The 25,760-nt window shown below is 38.4% G+C and overlaps 1 protein-coding gene and 1 long non-coding RNA gene across 3 annotated transcripts in view; one reads left to right on the top strand and one right to left on the bottom strand.

Moving 5' to 3' along the window:
* The first annotated feature begins 289 nt into the window (after window positions 1-289).
* The window catches only part of magixa (MAGI family member, X-linked a), a 57,327-nt gene continuing 31,856 nt past the window's right edge, over window positions 290-25,760 (top strand). For both annotated transcript variants that reach the window (XM_048209486.1, XM_048209488.1), the window contains exons 1-9: window positions 290-594; window positions 8,127-8,416; window positions 10,879-10,995; window positions 15,143-15,262; window positions 20,559-20,732; window positions 21,298-21,475; window positions 22,055-22,125; window positions 23,247-23,414; window positions 24,792-25,284. In XM_048209486.1, coding sequence (XP_048065443.1) covers window positions 8,137-8,416; window positions 10,879-10,995; window positions 15,143-15,262; window positions 20,559-20,732; window positions 21,298-21,475; window positions 22,055-22,125; window positions 23,247-23,414; window positions 24,792-25,284 — 1,601 coding nt within the window. In that variant the 5' untranslated portion in view covers window positions 290-594; window positions 8,127-8,136. The remainder of the gene's footprint in view (window positions 595-8,126; window positions 8,417-10,878; window positions 10,996-15,142; window positions 15,263-20,558; window positions 20,733-21,297; window positions 21,476-22,054; window positions 22,126-23,246; window positions 23,415-24,791; window positions 25,285-25,760) is intronic.
* Window positions 9,796-10,777, bottom strand: LOC125279614. The gene is made up of 2 exons (XR_007187419.1): window positions 10,397-10,777; window positions 9,796-10,312 (listed from the first exon to the last, which is right to left on the bottom strand). It is a non-coding gene; the product is annotated as an uncharacterized LOC125279614 (long non-coding RNA).

Raw genomic sequence — 25,760 nt, 5'->3', positions numbered from 1 at the left:
AAGTGTCACCAAAATAAATACTTGCCTTGAGTCTTTGATCAGAACGTTCGCATACTTAATAAGAAGCATGCGGTCCTACTCATTTTCAATTCAAATATGTCTTCTTGATTGAAGTATTTGGGTAAGGAGTCACGGCGCGTTCATGTATTCCCAGTCTTGCGCGGCGCTGTCCAATCGCCTCCAACCACAGGGCGGTCCGATTCGTCCCTGTTTCACACAGCGTTCCCTCCCCGTCCCTGCCTCCTCCTCCTCTCCTCCCCTCCGCTTGGCTGCCTTATCATCGCTTCCTTATTGCCAAACCTGCAAAGACAGGGCTGTACTGAATGCAACGTAATTTTGACCCATGTTCCATTAGCTGAGCGGCCCTGAGGGCACGAGGCTTCCGCGCGGGACTGTAATGCTACACTGTCCTCCCTCTCCGGCCAGTTCATCCTCAGCAGCGCAGAGCTATGGACCTGAAACCGTAGTGCTCCTCCAACACAGCATATCTGCAGTCACCTGCGACTCCAATAGGCAATCAATATTGATAGAGTATTTGTGAGGATTACAGCCATAAGGCAATACGTCGCGGGGGGAAAGGCTGGAATTATGAAGGTATGTCACAGACCGTCTCATTATTGCTTGGCTGACCGTCCGATACTACTGCCATATGCTTTTGTCCATTTCTCATTTCTGTTGGTGTACCGCGCGAATTCCATTATGTCCTTGCCTGGCGACTGATGCCAGGGGAGCCACTTTGCCTTTGCAGCATTTAACGCCGTGCGCGTTCTCCTTATCAGCTGCTTTGTTTTTGTCAACTATCTCCACCACATCTTCTATCGTGAATCATTTCAAGTCTGCATGTGCTACTCGTTTCTGTCTTTAATAAAAGATGCTCGCGTAAAAGCTCCCTTCAGACAACAATAGCAGTACATTAGCGCGAGCGCGTGAGTGAACTGTTGGTCCACGTAGTAAAAGAGCGGCCTCGCGCACTCCTGTTTGGAGACAACGTAGCCCTTTCAGGTTTAAATGAATGTGGGTGTTTTTCTGTACACAGAAAGTGTAGAGTGTGTAATGCGAGAGCGAGCAGGTGCTGAGAAAATGTGTCAGACCAGTTGCGACTCCCTGTGCTGTGGGTTTGCAGTGATGTGAGACGAGATGTGGGATTCATACTCCACTCTGCTGGTAAATAATGACCATTGCAGTCATTGGCTAGCTGCATGCAGCCCCTCTCAGCACCATCATAACCCTCCACAGCGTTTATGGCCACACTCATACGCATATCAGTGTGTTTTATTAGGGTTGTGACATATCAAGCATGTTATGAGGAGAAATGGAAACTGAGTAACTGTGAGGGAATTTGACAGGGCATGTGTCATTCAGTAAACAATCAAATGCTACACATATTGATTAGCAAGTATGCTTACACACAAAAGGAATTTGTCTTTTAAGAATAGAATATAAGTAAGGGAATGTTATTGGGATATGTTAAAAGACACTTAAAATTACACAAGGAACACCTTTAACCATTTCCCCAGGAAAGTTTTGTTACTTGAAATATAATAAACGCTAACTGAAATAAGTTTTATTTTATTTTCTTTCAGCTAGCTGCCAAGGCAAGCTAGCTTATTTTCATTTAGTTTGTACTAAATGTTTGATGTAAATTGATGAAAACACACATCAAAATTACTAGAACTTTAACAAAAATAATAAACCCCCCCCTGAAAATATATGATATTAAATTACACTGGTCCCCAGAGTCAGCATTACCTGCCGCACCAATAGAGTTTAGTCGTCACACGCTCATACTCTGGTTTATTGGCATGACGATACTCAGTTTTATTGGCATTTATGTTGCTAAAGCATCAGTAATCATTGCATTCGCATAAGCACACACATTAAGCTCATTAAATATGATAAAGTATGTAAAAATTATTATCGCTGACCACTTCGGCATGCTACTACTGCAGAACTGCCTTCCTCTGTCACTCCTCTGTATCTCACTATATCTTTCCCCCAGGCAACACAGTTTCATACCTCTTCTCCCCTGTCCTCTGCTCTCCCTGTTACATTTACTTGTTACACTAGTAAGGCTGCTAGCATGAAGGTTATGGAGTTCGACAGCCAATAGTGTCGTTATGCAAATGAGTCTGCGCAGGTGTGCATTGTGGGTATTCATATGTATGAGCATGTGTGCAGGTGCCGTAAAGTTTCATCTCCAGAATACATAGTGGACTTAACATGTAAGATGCCAATTTGCAGTAAAAAAAATGCCTTAAGCTGGTTGTAAATGTGACAAGTAGCTGTTTTTTTCTGTTTGACCCTGGGATTTGTAGTCCTAAACTAATATGACTTGAATCATGTTGAAATAACATCTAGTGTGACCTCTTTTGACAGAAGAGGTTTCTTCTGAGTTCCAGATTGTTTGTTTTTATTGAGGAGGTATCTTGACTGCTGATGTGGAGAAAAACCAAACCCCTTGGCTCTCATCGCCCTGAACGCTTTAATGGTTCAGCACATAACGGCAGAATGATGTACCTGAGGCTCTTTACACAATAGTGATCCGCAGTATGATGCCGCAGAGAGATTTTAAACATGTCTGCAAGTGATTCAATTTTATTGGGGTCTGATTCGTAAAAGTTTGAGTTTTGGTTGGGTGTACACGTTTCACCTAATGGAACTTCTGTAGACATTTTTTTGTCTTTGTCTTTCTAAAGAAATCCTGCTTAAACCAGCCTAAGCTGGTTTGCTGGTTTTAGCTGGTTTAAGATTGCCTGACAAGCTGAAAACCCTTCTAAAACCAGCCAACAGTCCAGGCTTGGAGACCAAATAAGACCAACAAGCAAGTTTAAGCTGTTTGTTTTTTGCAGGAGGAAACGGTGATGATGTGTAGTCTTGTTCTTCTCTAATTTGGGAGCTTAAGTTAATGTGTTTAGTTCAATGAGATCAAGACATCCCGTAATCATTAGCTTCAGAGACAAAACACAGGAGTAGAAATCTAATTTCATTCTTCTGATCTTTGATCTAGTTCCACAGCATGAACAGTAATTGATGTTAAGAGTTGCTGCATTAGATGTTGACAAATCTCAAACCGCAGCCATTATCAGCGCACAAATATCTCATCTTAGAATGTCATCCACAAAGCTTTGATCTGTATCTCTGTCCTTAGCCCAGTGGCATCTGGACCTTTAGTTTTCAATTAAAGCTGTTCATCGACTCACCTGAAGATCCAGCAGGATTTATCCTCCTTCTCCACTTCATCTTTGGTGGCACAGATTCCCTTAGAAGGAAAATAGCCAGAGTGTTCAGGCAGGATTTGAGCTCTATACTTATAGGTTTAAGTCAAATTTTGAAAACGGCAAGTAAAATATTTTCTAAATTCTGCTTTGCTCTACTGTAGCTTGTACAGCAATCCATCTTATACTTAAAACCTGGCATTGTACACTGCATATATTATTGGTTATTTACACGACCTGTCAAAAGTTTGGAATAATACGATTTTTTAAAAATGTTTTTAAAAGAAGTGTTATGCTCACCAAGGCTGCAGTAATTTGATAATAATATTTCAATTTTAAAATGTTTTCTATTTTAATATGTAATTTTATTCCTGTGATTGCAAAGCTGAATTTTCAGCATCATTACTCCAGTCTTCAGTGTCGCATGATCCTTCAGAAATCATTCTAATATGCTGATTTGGTGCTCAAGAAACATTATTATTATTATTATCATCAATGTTGAAAACAGTTTTTGCTGCCTAATATTTTAGTTAAAACCATATACCATTCAAAAGTTTGGGGTAAGTAAGATTTAAAAAAGAAATGAATACTTTTACTCAGCAAGAATGCATTAAATTGATAAAAAGTGTTCTTTTGAACTTTCTATTCATCAAAGAAACCTGATAAATAATATATCATGGTTTCCACAAAAATATTAACCAGCAAAAAACTGTTTTCAACATTGATAATAAAAATAATAAATGTTTCTTGAGTACCAAATCTGCATATTACAATGATTTCTAAGGAGAGAGACTTCCTAAGATGCTTTCAAAAAGATTTTAAAAATCTTAATGATTCCAAACTTTTGACCGGTAGTTGGATAAAAGCATCTGTTAAATGAATAAATGTAAAAATTTCATGCTGCATATTTGTTGTATCCTAGATTTCCTGGTGCTGTTCGTTTGAATGACTTTGAAGTGCAACCATTGCATTAGCCATCTAAATCCTCTTGAACTATGCGAAAAAAAAAAAAAAAAAAAAAAAATCTTTTGTTTGGTGTTATGAGTTCTTTATTCATAAGTAAGATGGGGTGGCAGTTTTGGGCACCTTTCCAAAGTACTTAATCAATTATTCTCAACATCTCAGCAGCCCACGAAGACTCAGCATGCATATGTAATGCGGAAGATGCAAGCGGATTTAATCAGAAAGGGAACAGGCTTTAGATCTCGATAAAATACACAGATGTCACGCGGCAGTGATATACTTCAAGAAACTTGCCTCAGACGGGAGTGTATGTCTGTGACACATGAAACATCATCCCAGAGGGATGCCACAACCGCAGCGAACAAAGTGGTAGACAAGATCCAGATGCATATTTAAAGCTAAGTTATATATTAATCTTGGATCCTAAGTGCTGAGTCTTATTTTACCTGCATGAAAGGTTTTCCGGCGAACCGTTCATGCTCATAACACATTCACACTGTACTGTGTGTGTGCGCTCAAGTGAGGTGCGAACACACTGCGGCAGGTTGGATGGACTTTGATACCTAGCGTTTGAAGTGCTCACACCACTGTTTGCTTTCAGTTTTTGAGGTGACTCTCACCACTGTTTCTCCACAGCTCCAGGCAGAGTCCGTAAGACCTGGAGTTATAACTTTCTCTCTCTCTGTGAGGTAATGGAAAAGACCCGCAGCGCCGGAATGCACGGTCTCCTCTCCTCCCCTCCCTGAGTTTACTGCAATGGTGTAGCTGTAACTATGTAACTCTGTTAGTATTGTCCATTTAAACACTCAGCCCCCCCTCCCCACCCCTGCTGATGTATATCAGATGATGCATTAACTAGTGTTTGATCTTTGCACTGCAGGGTTGTAATCAGAAATAGTGAAACATGGTATGTAATTTTTAGATGGGCATTTACCTTTTATTTTTGTTTGTATTTTTGTATCTTTAGCTGCTGATTCATATCTATACAGGCTATACGAGTCGCTATATGGCTAAGCAACAGGGACACGCATGCAGAGAGAAAGAGGGCCTTCTGCAGCCAAACCTGATGCGTAATTTGGCAGATCCTCTGAGATACTGATTTGTTAGTATTTTTTTCTACTTTAATGTTTAGTGGAAAGCCCCAGACAATTTCGCTGATGGAAACGTGTACGTTTTCGGTTGCAGAATCGGTGACACCTGAAATAGATCTATGCATTTTTAATGAGCCCGTGTAAATTTGTGTTTGTGGATGGAATCACCCCCCCACTGCGTTATGACCATCTGTTTGCTTGTTTTGTTTCAATTTGGAGACTCGTATCATGTGTATAGCTTGTGGAACACCACTGGGACTCACGTAAATGTGTTTGCACCTATTTAGAGGCCATTGCCTCTTTGAAGAGTCATGGGACGTATATTGTCATTTTATATGTATTTGACTTTACGCTGTTTCATCCTTTTTGTCTTCAACTTTAGTCCACTAAATATACAGGTGCATCTCAATAAATTAGAATATCATGAAAAAGTTATTTTTTCTGTAATTTAATTCAAAAAGTAAAACTTAAATATATTCTAGATTTATTAGACATAAAGTAAAATATTTCCAGACTTTTTTGTTTTCATTTTGATGATTCCAGCTTGCTGCTCATCAAAATAAAAAAATCTGGTTCTCAGATTTTTAGAATATTTAATTTCAAGTTCTATTAAATTACCATTCTCAGGATATAAATACTGGGTTTAGGTCAGTTATCCCAACAGCAGTCATGAGGAAGTCTGCTGACTTGACAGTTGTCCAGAAGATGATCATCAAGACCCTCTACAATGAGGGTAAGCCACAGAGGGTCATTGCTGTGCTGTGCCAAAACATATTCATGGAAAGTTGACTGGAAGGAAAAAGTGTGGTAGGAAAAGGTGTACAAGTGAAAGGAATGACCACAGGCTTGAGAAGATTGTCAGGTGTAGCCGATTTAAGAACTTAGGAGAGCTTCAAAAGGAGTAGACTGAAGCTGCAGTCAGTGCATCAAGAGCCACCGCACACAGACGGAAATGGGCTACAGCTGTCACATTCCAGGTACCAAGCCACTTCTGAACCAAAGACAACGTCAGAAGCGTCTTACCTGGGCCAAGGAAAAAAAGAACTGGACTGTTGCTCAGTGGTCCAAAGTCCTCTTTTCAGATGAAAGTAAATTTTGCGTTTCATTTGGAAATCAAGGTCCCAGAGTCTGGAGGAAGAGTGGAGAGGCACAGAAACCATGTTGCTTGAAGTCCAGTATGAAGTTTCAACAGTCAGTGATGATTTGGGCTGCCATGTCATCTGCTGGTGTTTGTTCCACTGTGTTTTCTGAAGTCCACAGACAACGCAGCCATCTACCAGGAAATATTAGGGCACTTCATGCTTCCTTCTGCTGACAAGCTTTATGGAAATGCTGATTTCATTTTCCAGCAGGACTTGGCACCTGGCCACACTGCCAAAGGTACCAAAAGCTGGTTCAGTGACCACGGTGTTACTGTGCTTGACTGGCCAGCAAACTCGCCTGACCTGAACCCCATAGAGAATCTATGGGGTATTGTCAAGAGGAAGATGAGAGACACCAGACCCAACAATGCAGATGACCTGAAGGCCGCTATCAAAGCAACCTGGGCTTCCATTATACCTGAGCAGTGCCACAGGCTGATCGCCTCCATGCCACGCCGCATTGATGCAGTAATTCATGCAAAAGGAGGCCTAACCAAGTATTGAGTGCATATAGAAATGAACATATTTTTCAGAAGCCTGACATTTATGTTAAAAATTTTTATTGTTCTTATGTTTTATTTTATGTTATTGAAATAGTAAATTGGTGGGTTTTTATTAAATGTGAGCCAAAATCATCACAATTAAAAGAACCAAAGACTTAAAGTACTTCAGTCTGTGTGCACTGAATTTATTTAATACACGAGTTCCACAATTTGAGTTGAATTACTGAAATAAATGAACTTTTCCACGACATTCTAATTTATTGAGATGCACCTGTACATTTAAAAAGTTACTAAGTTGTATGTTGTTCACTTAACATTGTGAAATATTATCATAATTTAACATTTCAGTATATTTTTAAATGTAATGTAAATCATTACTCCAGTCTTCAGTGTCACATGATCCTTTAGAAATAATTATAATATGCTGATTTGCTGCTCAAAAAAATTTCTTATTATTATCAATGTTGAAAACAGTTGTGCTGCTTAATATTTTCAAGGACTCTTTGATGAATAGAAAGTTCAAAAGAACGGTATTTTTAATGGATTAACTTAGTGTCACTTTTGATCAATTTAATGTGTCCTACTGTCCTTGCTGACCCCAAACTTTTGAATGGTAGTGTAAAGTACTTTAAATACATTATTAAAATATTTTCTGTTACTTAAGGCTGTCACTGTAATCATCAAGTCAAGTCACCTTTATTTATATAGCGCTTTTTACAATGCAGATTGTTTCACCCAGCATTATGACACATACATGATGTGAGACGCATAGTGAAGGTGTTTCAGATTTCAAAATGTCATTTCAAAATGATCCGAATTTATCTACATTCAATTAACCTATTTTGAAAACCATATTAGGTTGGTTATCATGAATATTTTGTATCCGTTTTTGTGCAAAGACGCTGATTTGTAGTCAACCCTGGTGAAAAGAAGAAAAAAAAAAAACTTGGCTGTTTAAGGTGGTCTTTTAACCTGGTCAGGCTAGTCTTTCGTTGGTTTAGCTGTGCAGTCAGCTGATCTCACAGTTTGACTAGATGAAAAGTGCCTAAACCAAGGCAATGGACCATCATGACCAAGGGAAATCAGCTAATACCAGCAAACCAGGCTAGGCTGGCTTAAGGTATTTTTTTCAGTAGGAAAATCTCATTTTAATGTTTGCAAACTACAATTGAACATATTTGAACAATGTCTTTCCTCTTTCTTTTCTTACAGCGCTGTCAACATGTCTAAGGCCACTGTTAAGAAGCTGCACTGGCGCTCGAAAGTGCAGGAGAGCTTCGTCCCACTGGGCGGAGCCTCGGGAGAGCTTGGTGTGGCCATTGGAGGTGGTGCAGATTATGGAGAGTTCCCATTTGTTACAGCAGCACCTGGGGGTGGAGCCACTGTTGGTGACATCATCCTAGAGATTGGGGGTACGCCTGTCCTGGGATTGACCTTGGGAGATGTAAGAGGGGTTCTGAACTCATGTCCACATCCCATTCGGATCAAAACCGTCTTACCAGGTAAATTATTTATCGATAAGAGCAAATTGAATGTTGTGTTACAAGACACCATGAGTTGGAGAATAACAAGCTTTTGCACTCTTTCTTTTCATTAGATAAGAAAAGGGCAACGCAAAGAAAAGAATTAGTATATATTTTTTTATTTGAACAAGGCACAGCTGACAGAGTAGATTTAGGCCATTTTGGCCTCAGTCTTTATTTACTTTAATTATTTTGGAAAGTGTGGCCAGGATATTCTTGACAAACTCACTTTTTGTGTTTCATAGAAGAGAGAAAACATATTTGAGGGTGACTAAATATTGACAGAATGTTCTTTTTTTTGGTGAACCATTCCTTTAAAGGATGTTTTATCTGAAGTGACACTCACCCCACATTGCCCCCTCTTTGGAGGCCCTCTAACCAATTGTGAGCTTTCTGAAGATCCAAAGGAAAATAGAGGATCAGTAAATTTCTAGTTCATGGGCCGTCTCTGCTTGGGGTTAAAATTTTGGGGTTAAACAGATTTTTACTCTCAAGGCTGCTAGTATAAAAAACCCTTTATTTTATAGGTTGTATCTGCATTTTGTTGCACTTATTAAATTAAATGCTTGGGATGTGTAAGAGCTTTATACCTACTGACAATGTACAGCCCCAAGTAGATCACAGTGTTGACATGTCACCCGTTAATGTCATTCTGCCTGAAGATTGTATTATCCTAATCTAACCTGCCTGAATATGTTGGTTCTAGATGCTCCATGGGGATTTAATTTACTATATTCATATTTTTTACTTTTTCATTTTTTTTTCAGTTGTTCTTGGCACAATAAATGAATGCTCAATGAAGGCATTTTCACTCTCTCAGATTTGTGAACACAGTGTCTTGGACTAACAAGAATGTCAAATCACTTTTTTTTGAGATATTGCATCTTTTGTATAACAAACATTGGTTCTAAAAGCTTTTTATTAATTCATTAAATTAAACAAACTCAGAGATTATAGATGTTTTTAGCTATTGAATGTTTGAGTATAGAAACTTTGCTGCTTGGCTTAGTTACTGTAGAATTTCTGGAAGTAGAATAGTAGAAACAGAGTTTTAAAAAAATTTAAAAATACACATTTTTAAAATCCTATTTAATTGATTATACATAAGCGTTCAAAAGTTTGGGGTCAGTAAGAATGACAATAAAGATATTTGTAACATTACAAAAGATTTTCATCAATTTCAAACAATGTCCTTTTGAACATTCTATTCATCAAAGAATCCTGAAAATTATGATGATTGTATGATTTTCACAAACATATTAATAAATATTAACAACATTGATGATGATAAGAAATATTTCTTGTGAACCAAATCAGCATATTAGAATGATTTCTGAAGGATCATGTGACACTGAAAATTGGAGTAATGAGTTTCTTTTTATTTTCAGAACAGCATCTTTAAAACACGACACATAGTATATTTTCAAAACACCCATTTTGTATCTTTCCTTATGGAACTTAAAAGGTTTATCCAATGTTTATGAACTTCCACAATCAATCTCTTCTCCTCCATGTATGAGGTTTAATATACAAGAAGAGCGAGAAAACCAAATTACTGACAGTGTATTGTATCGCTTGTCGCTGTTGTGGTTGGATGATACAGAACTTAGATTAGTCTGCACAGTATTTGTTCTTAATAACAGCATGTAAAAAGGATTCTGATATGCAATAGCTATGCCAGGTCTCCACCTTCCCACAGTTCAGTGTCAGACATTAAATGGATGTGATATCCTGCACTCTATTACTTAACCTCTCCGGAACTCTCTGCCCTGGTTGGCCCGATTGATCGTTGTCAGCGTGGGGGGGTGGAGCCCCGCATCTGCGAGTAACGGGGCGGGCAATCCCCGTCCACAATGTATAAAGACCATCAATATCCTGTGTGAAAGGAAGCTGGCTGTCATCTAAGGTCATAACGCACTTTAAAAAATGAATAGATCAGCGGGAAATGACTCATCCTACCTTTCCCATGAGTCCTTGAGGAGTCCATGTGTTGAGATTGTGTGCGGAAAGGACCACCGGATTATATTAAGTGTGAAAATCAATACACAGAAGCCGAGCGGAGAGGATAGGTCCTCGTTAGGTGCTCCGCAGTGCTTGTTTGTGACAACAGCACACTGACCTTAGAGACTTCTGCAGTTGCAGTGCAGTCTCAGCATGCTTGAATGTGCGTGTGAGGTCTGAGGTGTTACTGTGGTAACCTGGGGTATGCAGTATTAGGAATGAATTCAGGGCGTTTAACCCTTATCGATTTTATGGTGTATTTCGGTTTATTTTCAGAACTGCGTCTTTGACAGTTTCACTTTGCCAGTTCACCTTTTTTCTCATATTTCCATGGTGACAGCAGTGTTCTATTTGTGAATTTGGCAACAGTGCTGCTATTAAAAGTGGTTTCAAATCTCTCCATCTCATTCTCGTTCCTGTGTTCTGTTTGTGATCTGTAGGCTCGACTCTCTGTAAGGATCTGAGACTTTACCTGAGCAAGTGTTTTACACCCGGATCAATGGACAGCCAACTCCAACAGGTCATACGAGAGAACCTCTACCTGCGCGCTGTGCCCTGTGAGTGATGAGCACCTACATAATTCAATAATACAGGGCTCTTTAAAGGGTTAGTTCACCCAAAAATGAAATTTCTGTCATTATGTACTCACCCTCATGGGTTTCTGAACCACACATAGGCAGCAACGTCATTGTACCTTTCAAAGCCCAGAAAGGTAGTAAAGACATTGTTAAAATAATCCATGTGACTACGGTGGTTCAACCTTAATGTTATGAAGCGACAAGAATACTTTTTGTGCTCAAAAACAAAACAAAACAAAAATAACAGAATGGCGACTCGTTATTGGCCGGCTCCTGCGTCAGCATTGTGCTGCTCATGTGTACAGCATCGGCATTGACCCGGAAGAGCTGCACTGCTTTCACTGCGTCAACAGTGTAGGAGGGACAGGGAAGAGAAGAAATTGTTGAAAAAAGTTATTTTTGTTTTGTTTTTGTGCACAAAATGTTGCTTCATAACATTAATGTTGAACCACTGCAGTTGCATGGACTATTTTAATAATGTTTTTACTATCTTTCTGGATCTCAAAAGGAGCAATGACATGGCTGCTTATGTGTGGTTCAGAAACCTCTCGGATTTCATGAAAAATGTCTTGATGTGTGTTCTGAAGATGAACGAAGGTCTTACAGATTTGGGATGACATGAGGGTGAGTACTTTAACACGGGATGTCAAACTAATTTTGGAGAAAAAGAAGAAAATTTGTGTTAAATGTTCTAATGTCCAATTGTAAAATCTATTAAGTTCATTCGCTGTCTGATGCTTTTTGCAGACAAAACTGAAAAGTACTCTCTTCAACTCTAATCTGATTGGCTGACTTTCTTTTTTTCTTTTTTTTTCATCAGTCCATTTGAAAACAAATTCATGTTTACAAGAGACAAGATTGGCACAACAAAGTGTTTTTGAGGATGAATTTATTTGTCTGATGTTTGTCATTAAAGGTGAACATAGGCTTTATTTAGACTTCAGGGGAAATCTGATTATTTTTTCTTTTCTTAAATCCAGCTTTTTAGACCAACTGTGCAAACTGTAAGTTACATGTAGCCAGATTTTTCAGTTTAGACTGCAGTTGTGGTTGTCATATTAAGGACACACTTGCGTACTATAGGTTCACAATGCGTGAGACTTGGGTGATGGATGTTGTGCTATATACAAGTTCACACTTACAAATAATCAGATAGAGTAGAAGAGTATGCATATTTGGCGTGCTGTTTGAGGGAAGGCTCCGAGCTTGGAATTTTGCCTGAACCCAGAGTTACTCCCCCATATCCCTGGGAACTAGTCAAGAGTGAGGAGTCAGGGTGGCGGAGGGATGCAGAAAAGACTGTTGAGGAACATGTGTGAGTCAGCTATATAATATATATAATATACTGTATATAGTATAGGCCTTCTCTCATGCTGATTGGGTAGATCGTTTGAACGTGCTCCTCCCGAACTTTGTTAATAAAACTTCATTTCTTGAGGACACTCCAAATCTGAACATTTGGGTTTTGTGTTTTTTTTTTTTTTTTTTTTTTTATTATTTTTTATTATTTAAAAGCATGCAAAGTGAATGGGCAAGAAAAAGCAAAATTCTGATCACTGACTTGACACTTTTTTTTTAATTTTTTTTTTTAGTATTTTATTTTCTATAAAACTGTAGAATCCATTATTTTAGTTTATTTCACAATGCAATATGGATCAAACCTCATGCTTTTTAGTCACAGGCCTGTCTACACAAGATTATACAATATGTAAAATGGCTCCCTGCTTTTTCTCTCTATCCACCAAGGGCTCCTCTGCCTGAAAAGGGTTGAAGACCCCTGCAGTAAAACAACTGCATTGAAAACACAAACAAGTTCACACACATGAGAAATGAGATCCTGAAATACATCAGCCAGCAAAAGCATGCATGCAATCTCATGCTTTAATGCTCACAGAGACCGTAAACAAATCCAGTTTACAATCATGTCAAACCTCATGCAGAGTCAAAGGTTCAGTCACTTTGAGGCAATGCGATGCACTTTAACCATTGCCATGGCAACTGTCATCAAATGTCACAGCAGTGCGCCCATTGTGAATGGCACTGTTCCATATTTTGCCTTGACAACAAAACAGCAACTATTTTCAGAAATGATTGCATGCATTTATTAATGTATAGCTCATGCCGGCATCAGGCTCCCGTTCACCATCACAGCTGATGCATTTAATCCGTCCTGCATGATTCAAACTTTGCCTATTTCCTGCTCTTGGATCCCAAAGCTGCACATTTGTCTTTGTCTTCAGCCTGAGGTACCCTGCTGTGCCTTTCATCACTCCCGTGCTTGCACATACCCATAAACGCGTAAGCACCCAAACACAGACCCATTCACGCATGCTTGTGAATGTACACACAAGCACACTAATTTTCGTGCACCCATTCACATAACGTTTTTTCTGTCGGTTCAGTTGCATAGCCTGTGTACTCAAACTTAAAGGCTTTCCCAAAGAACACGTTTATTCATAGCGTCACATCTCTGAATTGATTGCAGGCAATTAGAATACTGTGAACTGTAAGATGCTCCTCTTTTCTGTTCTTTTAAGATAAAATAGCACAGGTGTGTCAGTACAAAAGTACACGGCTATATTTAACCAGGTGCAAAACATCACGTTAAATGGTTTGCATATTTAGTGGTATTTGGGCTTTTAGAGTCAACATGAAATCAACACCTAGTTTTCTAATACACATTCCTGGTCATATTGTGCATCAATACATGTTATTCCCAAAGAAAAAAATGTAATCAAGATGTGATAACTTGCTCAACTGTCCTTTACAGCTGACATCACAAACCCCTATTTTTCAACCCTGACCACCTGGCTTCGTCCTGATATTTTACACCTGCTTTTCACAATCCAATCAGTTTCTGATGGATAAAATTATTTTGTTCTTTTTATATCGCCAGTTTAACTACAAAATCTGTCACATTATTACGGAAGTGAAAAGTCCTCAGTGTCTAAATCCTTAATGTCTCATCCTACACATTCATTAGAGATTCATTTGAGTGAATGTGTTGCATAAAAACGTCATTGTTTCAAGAGGGGAAAAAACACTCATATGCTTTTTGCATGGGCTGTCATTGGGATTAATGCAATACAGGCACTGTGATGTCATATACGGGGTGTATAATACCTTGGGACAATGCAGTGTTTTGTTATTAATGGATGATTTATTATATATGGTGGCTGAAGGCTTTTAAGTCATTACAATCCTGCTTGATGTTGAATAACTGTGTGTTGTATCCATACGATAGGTGCACTACCTCATAAACCATGTACCTTTTCTCTTCCTGAAGACTTTTGCTTCAGAGCAATTTGTTATGTTGGCAAGTTCAAATTGATCAAAGCATGCAGGTTTCCTACTGTATCTCTTCTGCAACGCCAGAATTGCAGTGATCAGGTTAGCCTAAATTGGGATGCACTGCTTATCTACCTTAGGAAAATCCACTTGTTCCAGCTTTCATTGGAGATGGAAAGCTGAGAGGAAGTTGTTTAATCTCATCACTGTGGGATTATAGAGCAAGTTTGAAGTGCTTGAAATCATAATCAGGTGTCGCCTCACACCGCCAAAGTCATTTGCAAATAGACAGACACACGCACAGTTTATTTAATATATAGTTAGTATGTAAACGCTGTTACGTAACTGCTTTTAACCTCATTTGACACTCACATCACATCCGCCTCTTTTCCATATCAAGGCCAATCAACTTGCTACAAGTTCTGTGTGACAGCTGTGTCTCTGTTTTCTCTGAGGTCTGTGGATCCAAACATCAAACGCATCAAAGAGACTGGCTTCCTGGTGATGTCATCAGGATGTTTTTTTTTTTTTTTTTTCAAAAATGCATTAGATTTTTAGCAAAGGGAAGATGCAAGTTTATGAAAAAATAATGAGTGATCTTTTAAAATACCCCATGTGTCTGTGGCACTATAGCTTTCCTATTTTTACATTCTCTATTTAAATGGCTTGTTGTCTACTTGTAACAAATTCATGTATTTTTTGGTGACACTTTATTTGAAGGTGACATAGTTTTTTGTTTTTTTGTTTTAATTTTTTTGCCAAGTTAAGCAAAGTACAAATATTATATATATTTTTTTATAATTACATTCATATGCTTGCTCTCTCTGCCCCGACCCAGGTACGACCAGGCAACCACGGGATGGAGAGATCTCAGGAGTGGATTATAACTTTGTGTCCATTGAGGAATTCTTCTCCCTGGAAGAGTCTGGAGCCCTGCTGGAAAGTGGGAAGTTCAAAGGTCAGAATCAGTATCTCTTTTATATCCACTTAATGCATCTAAACTAGTGGTTCTCAACTGGTTTGGCCACAGGACCCATATGTTCCCATGGTCATAAAGTCGCGACCCCAATTTTTTTTTTTTTTAGGAATTTGACACAAGCACGGTCCCACTTTACTTAATATGCACATAAATTGTAAGAATATCACTAACACTGGTGAATACGTATATGGTATAAAACAAGGCTATTAAATAGCAGTCTATACATTTGTTTGTTAATACAATAAAATTAGTAAGTTGGCATGAGCCACCATCATATAAAAATATACAAATTAACACAAAGTGAAAATAAAGTGGTATTATGGCATTACAGAAACTACAGTTACTCTGATTATTAAACAATACTAAAATGAACTGTTAATAAAACATGAACACTGAACACTGATCCTGATGAATAGAATGAACATCATACCTGCATTCAAATCCTTCTCAGCTACCAGTTACATAATTTATTGGTAATTTTTGGTAATTTCATGATGTCTTACTAACTGACTGCGTAACTACGACATTGCATGCTTGTAATTTCATTTGCTCTTTATATAGTGAAGTCATATAATGGAGTGCAATTTCGCATGCAATTGAAGAATGTGTGCCGCGAGCACAGTGTAACGTCTGACAGGACATGAAAATTAGTTTTTCTGAGGTGAGAGACTTTAATTCGTAACAAGTTATATGAAAATAATGTTAGAATAATGACACTGACAGCCTGATAACATCAGCAGATACTGAATCTGGACAACATATTTTTTCTCAGGCACTCTTTACTTAAACTGCATCTGACGGAAGAGTCAACAGCTTTCACTCATGTTTTTTCAAAATAAAAGTCTTGCATCATAAAAATGTTTAGAATGTTTTTTGTTGTTGTTGTTTCTTTGACTACTTCGCAACTCACTCAAAAGGGCCTTTCGACCCACTTTTGGGTTGCAACACACTGGTTAAGAAACATTAATCTAAACCAGGGGTCACCATTCCTGCTCCTGAAGGGCCGGTGTCTCTGCAGAGTTTAGCTCCAACCCTAATCATACACACCTGAAGCAGCTAATTAAGGTCTTACTAAGCATACTAGAAACTTCCAGGAAGGCGTGCTGATGCAAGTTGGAGCTAAACTCTGCAGGACACCGGCCCTCCAGGAACAAGTTTGGGGACCCCTGATCTAAACCATTGTTTCTCAACCAGGAGATCGAGGCCCACTAGGGGGCCTCAGCAGACTTCACTGGGGTCTCATCGTGACTTAAGTTTAATTAAAATAAGACAAAAAAAGCTTTAAAATAAGCTAAATATTAAGATATTTCTTATTTAAATTGCAGGTTTCCCCCAGGCTTGAAAAACCTGGATAGGCTACATGAGAAAGCTTAATTTAAAAAGTGAGATTTCTAGACCTGGAAATTAAATTAATAATATAAATGAATAAAATATTAAAGTGCCATGGGCATTTGTCTAATGAATATGGTCATGGTCAGAATTATTGGCACCCTTGGTAAATATGATCAAAGAAAGCTGTGAAAATTGTTTATCCTGCATTGTTTATCCTTTTGATCTTTCATTCAAAAAAATCACAAAAATCTAACCATTTATTAAAGTAAAACAATTGAAATTGAGAAGGAAATTACCTTATGAAATAAATATTTTTCTCCAGTAGACGATGGCCACAATTATTGACACCCCTAGAAATTCGTATGAGTAAACTATCTCTGAAGTATATTCCCATTCATATTTACATTTTTTTTTTTTAGCACACCAGGGTGACTAGGAACATGAAATTGTCCAGCCATGACTTTTGGTTTCACACGAGTATAGGTAATGCAAGGCCAAATTCCCTTAATCATTCATCATAAGTAAAACCAAAGAAAATAGATCTGATATGCAGCAAAAGATTGTTGAGCTTCACAAATTAGAAAGTGGCTGTAAGAATATAGTTAAAGCATTGAAAATTCCCATTTCCACCATAAGGGCAATAATTAAGAAGTTCCAATCAACTAAAAATGTTACAAATCTGCCTGAAAGAGGACGTGTGTCTAAATCTAATGCGCGGTGAGGAAGAAAGTTTGAGTGGCCAAAGGATCTCCAAGGTTCACGGCTGGAGAATTGCAGAAATTAGATGAGCCTTGGGGTCAGAAAAAAACGAAGAAAAAAAATCAAACACATACATCACCACATGTTGTTTGGGAGGGTTTTAAGAAAAATCCTCTGCACTCATCCAAAAACAATCTCCAGCCTATTCAGTTGTCAGACACTACTGTAACTTCAAACGGAACCGGGTTCTATGGTCAGATGAAACTAAAAAAAAAGAGCTTTTTGGCAGCAAACCCACCAGATGGGTTTGGTGCAAACAGGGATAAAAAGTACCCCATGTCTATGATTAAATGTACTGCTGGATCTTTGAAATTGTGGGCCTATTTGGCTTCATGGATTCTATCAAATACCAACAGGTCAAAAAAAAAACAACAACAAAAAAAAAAAAGCCAATATGAATGTTTTACACATTTTACCTTGTTTAAAACCATTCTACTCCATACATTCAAAATTTCACAAAAATTCAGCATGTAAAATGCATCTGAGCCTATTTACGAGTTTATGCAAACATATGGAACAGACAAGCCTTGTTTTTTATGTGGAAGGAGTTATTTACTGTTCAACTGAGTAGATTGTGTGTGCATGTATTTGAGTTTGCGTGTGCTCGTGACCACATGGTGAGGGTCAGGGCTTCACGCCAAAGCTCCAAAAGCTCAAGCCAATCAGAATTAAGAGAAGCACCCTCCAGACTGCGGAGAAAAGTGCCATGCTGGCTCGGTTCTGTCCTCCAACGTTATCAGCAGAAAGAGCTGAAAAAGAGCCCTAATGGAGAGAGAACAAGCGTGTAATGCAGACTGATGTCTGAGCCTGCTGATGTCTTTGTTAAGGGTCCCACACACAGCTGCAGATTCACACTATGACATCCTTCGAAGTTGCAGCTCTTGGATTTATGAATATGTTTCTGCTGACTCGTGTTTTTGATACTGCTGTGCCATTTTACTTTCTTTTGTCTTTGGAAAGTAAGAAAGATATCATTCACTTGTGTCCATCTCTGTCGAGTCGGTCCCTCATGGAGTTGGTTTTGAGGTTTTTATGCAAACTTGCTTTTGGGAAACTCAAACAGTGCAATGACTGATGATTGATGTAAATGTCATGGTCTAATCATTGACCACCAATAGAGGACCAATAAAGACTTTTTTACTTATCCTGACAAAATCTTCACTATACTGTATATATACACTAGTGTTCAAAAGTTTGGGGTTGGTAAGATTTTTTTTTTTTTTTTATGATTTTGAAAGAAGACTCACCAAGGCTTCTCACCAAGGTTGCATTTATTTGATTAAAAAGGTGATAGAAAACAGTAATATTGTGAAATATTATTATAATTTGAAGAACTTGTTTTCTATTTCAATACATTTTAAAATGTAAATTATTCATGTGATGGTAAAGCTGAATTTTCAGCATCATTATTCCAGTCTTCATTGTTACATGATCCTTCAGAAATCATTCTAATATGCTGATTTGGTGCAGAAGAAATCTTATCAATGTGGAAGACAGTTGTGCTGCTTAATATTTTTGCTAACCATGATGCATTTATTTCAGGATTCTTTGATTAATAGAAGGTTTAAAAGAACAACATTTGTTTGAAATAGACATCTCGTGTCTTAAGTATTAATTTCTTAAAACGTACTGACCCCACAGAAAAAAACAATAGAAATGTGAGATGTGGTATTATTTGTTTAATATGCCTATAATTAACCACAAAAGTGTTTTTAACACTTAAGCAGTGATGCCCCGCAGCCCATTAGTCATCTCTCTAACCAGAAACCACACCACACTCCTACTTTTCTATCACTCTGTACAGGAGAAAAGAGGCTTTTCTCTGTAATCCCTATTTCAGTTTCTCTGTCTCCAATCACCCCTCCACCTCCATTCCCTCTCTCTCTCTCTCTCTCTCTCTCTCTCTCTCTCTCTCTCTCTCTCTCTCTCTCTCTCTCTCTCTCTCTCTCTCTCTCTCTCTCTCTCTTTCTCTCTCATTTTATTTATTTTTTTCTCCAGTTGTAAATAAGCTGCAGCAAGGGAGTAATGCTGCCGTTAAATATCTCTGAAAATTCTATTGCACAATAGCTGAGTAAACTCTCTTAGCTGAGGAGTTTGCACCACAGTGCTCTTTTAGTGTAAAATTGTAATTTTTTTTTAAACTGAACTTTGGCGTTTTTATGTTGTATGCTTTTATTTTGGAAATTTAGAGGTAGATGTTCAGAGGTGGATTAAGTTCATGTTTTCGCCATTGATCTGATTGCTAAAAGAGCTCTGGAACATCCTGTCAGTTTATTAGTTTCATAACAGCAGTGATTAAGGGTTTTAAAGAGAGCATGATCTAGGGCAGCAGCAGCAGCAGCCAGGAGTGGGAAAAATTCCTCTTTTCATAAAATGTAGAACTAGAACTTTATCATTAAAATTGGTCACACAAAAAAGTTCTGCTTTAAAAGATACAGTGGGGTCACATACAGTACCACATTGGTAATGGCTTTTAGATTGAAAATCTATTTTAAACCAGGAAAGTTTTAGAATTTTGAACATTTTAAAATGAAGAAATGTTAAGGCTTAAAATGAATTCTACACTATTTCTAAGTCACTGATCAAATTTATGACATTGATCATGTGAACTCCTTGGTGCAAATGTTCATATTTTCTAGCTTCCATTGAAGCACAAGATGATCTTTTGGAACATTTCACTCAAATCATGCAGGATAACATGGATCATCAGATTTTGTGGAGCTCTTGCCAGACTTGTGAAGTTCATGCCAGCTTGAGTGCATGTTGTCATTTGATAATATAATATGTAATAATAAAGAATTTTGTATTAAACTAGAATGTCAGGTAATTGTAAATTTTATTGTTTTTTGGCCCCAATTTCTTGGCAAAGTTAAATAAAATCGAATAAAATGTGATTTTAAAAAATGAGATATTGAAGTTCCAAACCAAAGCCTCCTGACTCGAGCTGCTTGGTTATAGTGTTCTGCTCCGCAATTCCAGAAACTGCTTTTTGGCTGCCTCAGAAATTGACTCGAAGGACAATAGCTTTTAGGTTGAAAATGGATGATCTTGTCAAGAACTGTTTCAGTTAGCGCATCTAATGCATTGTGTACAAAAGCCATTGTTTTTTAATTTTGCTGTTTGTAACAGTTCTTGTATTGTGGGTCATATTGAAGGGCATTTCTAAAACAATCTGTTTTAACAGGTAACTATTATGGCACTCCTCGGCCGGTCCATATCGGTCCTGACAGCCCACCCATTACGTACCAGGAACATCGAAACCTTCTGAGGAACTTTCGTACCCGCAGCAAATCGCTCAGCAACCTGGAAAAGGCCGTGGAGGAAGGTGACAACAGCGAGGAAGACTCTGGTCTATCAGGTACTCAGCTGTTGAGTCCACCTTTATTTTGAAGTATTTTTAAATGCAAGCAGCTTGCCTCATGGTACAATAATAAAATTAAAAACATCTGTTGAGAGTGGTAATTTTTCTATCAGAATCTGTTACATGTGGGGTACCCCAAGGCACTAGTTTGGGTCCTTTTATTTTTTCTTCTAAATGTGCTCCATTAGGTTAAAACTAACATCAAACTGTTATTCAAGATTTTAAAATAATTAAATAAAAACAAAATAAATTTCAAATATTAGCCAGTCAGAGCAGCATCTCTGGAGTTGACTTCACATAGCCGCCATTTTGCAGTTATTTTAAACCCACAGATTTTTAAGACAAATGGATGTCAGCTCAACCATGACATGTTTGCATTTTTTATGTTTTTAACATTAAATACTATTGAATTGTGTTCAGAATTGATGCTGTTCTCATATTAGAGCTGGCAAGAGGAGAGTAACATGAACAGCGTGACCTCTCGCTGGCCTGAGGTTACCTAAGATTATACAAGACGGCCGCATCTCATGTCATGTTCACTGTACTCTATTCTGTTTCCCAGCGGGGTCTGCAGGAGCCAGCAGTGCCCCTCCCACCACCATTGTCTCACCTAATCAGACTTGGGACTCAGGCGGTGGGCGGGATGGAGGGGTTGCCATGGAGAATGGAGCACGTGGAGGGGCTTTGCCTGAAAACTGGGAGCTGGCGTTCAGTGACACAGGCGAACCCTATTACATCAAGTGAGTCAGCAGGGGAAGAAGGAAAAAATAAGATGGTATAGTGGGGAATAGAGTGGGCAAAAATAGAGACAGAAGGTCATTTGCTTCCTCCAGTAATCAAAGATTATACTCAAAGTTGACATGATGCCTTTGTATGTCACATTAGATTTTTTTTGACACGTGAAGGCGACATTTAAACTTTTAAGATCTGCATCAATGAAAAAAATATTAATTCAGCAGGTGGAGTCTAGTGCTTTTTTTATGCAGTTTTATGTAAAGAAAAAGGTGACATTTGAACTTTAAAATGTGCATCAATGAAAAATCATAATATTATAATATTTGCCTATCTCTGAAAATTAAGTACACTTAATTTGGTTATTTTGTATTTTTGATGCAATTTTGATGTACAACAAAAATGTGACATTTGAACTTTAAGATGCACATCAATGTAAAATGCATAAATCCTTGCCTTTATCTATGATTTTATCTATATTAAGTCCGCTTAACGTTTATTACTCTCACTACTGCTGTTGTATTTCATCTTAAAGTTGCTGATAACCTAGTGGTGGAGAAAAGTCTCTCATTTCTCTCATTTTTCAGCCATAACTCAAAGACCACGAGCTGGCTGGACCCAAGGACTCAGGGCAAAGAGATTGTCAGCAAGACGGAGTGTGAGTGTATATATGTTCACGTGTGTGCAAGCTTGGCCCCTCTCCACTTTTTGCTCCTAAACACACTCTCGCTCTCTCTGCAGTCTTCACACAAAGATTAATGACAAACCTTCCTGGAGCCATTTAGTCTTTCGCTCACGCCTTCATCTTACCCCTTGTTTCCTTTGCCATTTAAACCTTATCCACAGTCTCCTTGTCCCTCCCCGCTTGCTTTCACCTCTCATCTCTCTTTTTCCTTTAATGTTATCTATCACTCAAAGCATGCTTTCTTATATTTGAGAAGGTCATGTATGCTGTGCCTTCTGAGCCAAGCGATTTTCAGAAGCCATTACATCTGTTAGTATGTACGTGTGTAAGAAGTCCGTGTGTGCAAATACATGTAGAAGTGGGCTCTAAAATTCTTAGACTGCAATGAAATGCTTTAAAATTATGAAAATGTAGTTGTATATAGGGTGTAGTGTATAATGGTATACTGCCTGCTATTGTTTAAATGTAGTATGTGGAACCATATGCATTATGCAGGTTCGGAAGGTAGTATGCTACATTGTCACATGACCTCTTCAAATTGCATGTGTAATTCAGTGGGTGGCATTCAGTTATCACGTTGGAAGTAAATGTGGACATAAAAAATATACTTTTGGCAGTGTGTACAAATAATGAGACAAGAACAAAATGAAAGAAAAAAGTGGAAAATTGCTACTAGAAAATTAATACTTCTGGGTAATTAGTCACATAAGACATGGAAAGTCTTTGCAATGTGGGAAACAGTGCCTCGCAAAGTGCTCTGTTGTACACCCCACATTTTGCCAGTAATGCACATTTCACTAAAGAACCAGTATGAGTAGTATGATAGTTCACTGTTTAGAAAATAGCCAGTGTTTTAGTTGGCGCAAATCAAAAAAATTACTCCCCTATATACAAGTGTGTGATTGAACAATTTATTCAGAGTATAAGCCGTATAGCCCATATCCCAGCAGATGGCACTGTTGTTTAGCAGTCAACTCCTTCCTGAAACATTGTTGTGTGGCGTAAGGGCATTGTTAGAACTCTGTGTACTTTGCATACCATGTGTAGACACTTATTTCTTTGTGTGTGTGTGTGTGTGTGTGTGTGTCAATTAGTACCTGCATTCACAGACCAACCATCTGAACTGAAGGGCTATTCCATACACACTCGCCTGTCGAAAGGGCCTCGTGGGTTTGGCTTCAACATTGTGGGTGGCAGTAGACCTCGGGAGTTCCTGCAGGTGTACAGCGTCACCCCAGGAGGCCCTTCTGCACTCAAAACAGGTGAGACTAGGAGATTTAACCCTGTGTCCTTAAAAAAACATAACGCAGATGCAGCTGGAACTGAATTGCAAACACTGACCATGTAAAAAAAAATACTACTGTATTTATTATTATTATAGTTTTCAAAAGTCTGAGACCTGAACATTTTTTTTGTTTTGCATTTTTTTATTCAAAAGAAAAAATTATACCTATATCATACTTATTCTTTTTATTTTTTAATTTTTTTTTATTTTTGCTTGTGTCTTTCCTCAATATGACAGGCATATTTAGGAATAAAGGCATTAGTTAAATGAATCCATGTAAATTATGTAAAAAATACAATTACATTAAGCTATTTAACATTTATTATAATTTCACATTGAGAAAATGTAAAGAAAATGTACAGATTTGGTCAAATGAGAAAGAATTGAAGGTTTTCCTACATGCCGCATTCATATTACCCGGCAACACCAGTATTCTCTGTTGGAAACTGCTAAGTGGCTTGTGCTTTTTGCTGCTTCTGTATAAATCTGCAGCACAGGAGATGGCACTTCAATGGGTCAGCTCTTTAAATATTTATAGATGTATGATGGATATAATAATTTAATAACACACATAGATTTGTGCAGGGGACTCTTGAGGACATTGTGAATCATACGTGATGTAATGGTTCTGCTGATTTTAATGTCCTCTTTTTACACTTAAAAGAAGACAAAAAGCCCCATAGATCTGGATTTAAGTCAGATCATTTATAGATGGCACAAAAAACCAGGGGAGAGAAAAGGACCAGATGGATAAAAGATAGATTTTACCACAGGAGCATGAGCTGTTTGCTTTTCCTCTCTCCCCATCCTCTAATCTATCCCTCCAATCCTCACTTTTATTTTAGGCAGGAAATCCCTTGACACTCTTTCTCTCTCTCTCTGTGGATTAGATTAGTATGCCTGTATATATGTGTGTGTATTTGGTGATTTGGAGGGTCTCATGGTTTGAATCTGCTGATCTGCTCTTAATCCAGATGGGCTTGTAGGTTTTAATCTGCCTTCTATTACACACAGCACTGTCCACTCACGTGTGCTGACAAACCCACCAACACCCACACACACTCACTTATCCTTAAAGGGGTCACGTGATACCTTTCTTTATATCCCTTATATGTTATAGCCTTCATCCTCCGCTTTCTAACATTAGTTGTCTTTTTCGACTGGTAGGAAGTTTTAAAAGTTACAATAGGTTTTTACTGTACACTGAACTCGTTTAAACTCACAAGATTAAGGACATTTCGATTCCTCATATGACCCCCTTTTGTACTTGTACTCACAAAATGAGAATCCGATTTTGTTTTTGATTTCCCTCATGTACAAATACAAATGACAGAAATGTCTTTCTCTCTCTCAGCGGACATCCTGGTGTACATTAATGACTCATGCGTGCTGGGTCTGTCCCATAAAGAAGTGGTAGAAATGCTGAAATCCGTCCCCATGGGTCACAGTGTGGATGTGGTTCTTCGCCGAGGTTACCCCATGCTCTACAACCCTGACGGCTGCCCCAAAACCAGCCTGTCTTCCCCTTCTGACCCAACCAGTGCCAACCCTGCAGCACCCAGTTCTGCTCAATCCCAGGTTCAACATCCTGATGGACACCAACCTGGCTTGGTGAACCTCAATCGCTCCATGTCCCACCACAACAACTTCTACCCCCGCATGCAGAAAGAGTCCTTGGATGCTAACGGGAACACAGCACCCCAGCCTTCCTACTCAATGGTCAATGGAAATGGAGTGGGAGGGACTATAGGACTGGGGGCGGTGCCTTTATCAAATGCCCCTCCCCCATCAGAGCGAATGAGCTCTAGTCACAGCGATACGGAGGTCAGCTCTGTTGTCACGCGCAGGTAACCAGAATAGCGTATTGAACCGTTTTTTCATCTTCTTCTTATTATTATTATTATTATTATTAAAGTGATAGTACACCCAAAAATGAAAATTATCCCATGATGTATTCACCCTCAAGCCATCCTAGGTGTATATGCATCTTCTTTCAGACGAACACAATCAGAATTATATTAAAAAATATCCTGGCTCTTCCAAGCTTTATAATGGGAGTGAATGAGGCGTTGTATTTTGAAGCCCAAAAAGTGCATCCATCCATCATAAAAGTAATCCACATGGATCCAGGGGGTTAATAAAGGCCTTCTGAAGTGAAGCGATGGGATTTATAAACCATAAAACTAGGTTCTGGCAAACGGCTGTACACAAGTTGAGTTACGCAAGAAGACTGACCTCTGACTTGACGCATGAAGTACTGATGAAGCAGAAGGCCGTGTGTTGGAAGCTAGTTATTAAAGTTTATAAGTTTTAAATATGGATA

The sequence above is a fragment of the Megalobrama amblycephala genome, linkage group LG12, assembly GCF_018812025.1.
Source record: "Megalobrama amblycephala isolate DHTTF-2021 linkage group LG12, ASM1881202v1, whole genome shotgun sequence".
NCBI classification, from domain to species: domain Eukaryota; kingdom Metazoa; phylum Chordata; class Actinopteri; order Cypriniformes; family Xenocyprididae; genus Megalobrama; species Megalobrama amblycephala.
The sequence above is the reverse complement of the archived record's forward strand: the minus strand, read 5'-3'. Positions and strand labels throughout refer to the sequence as shown.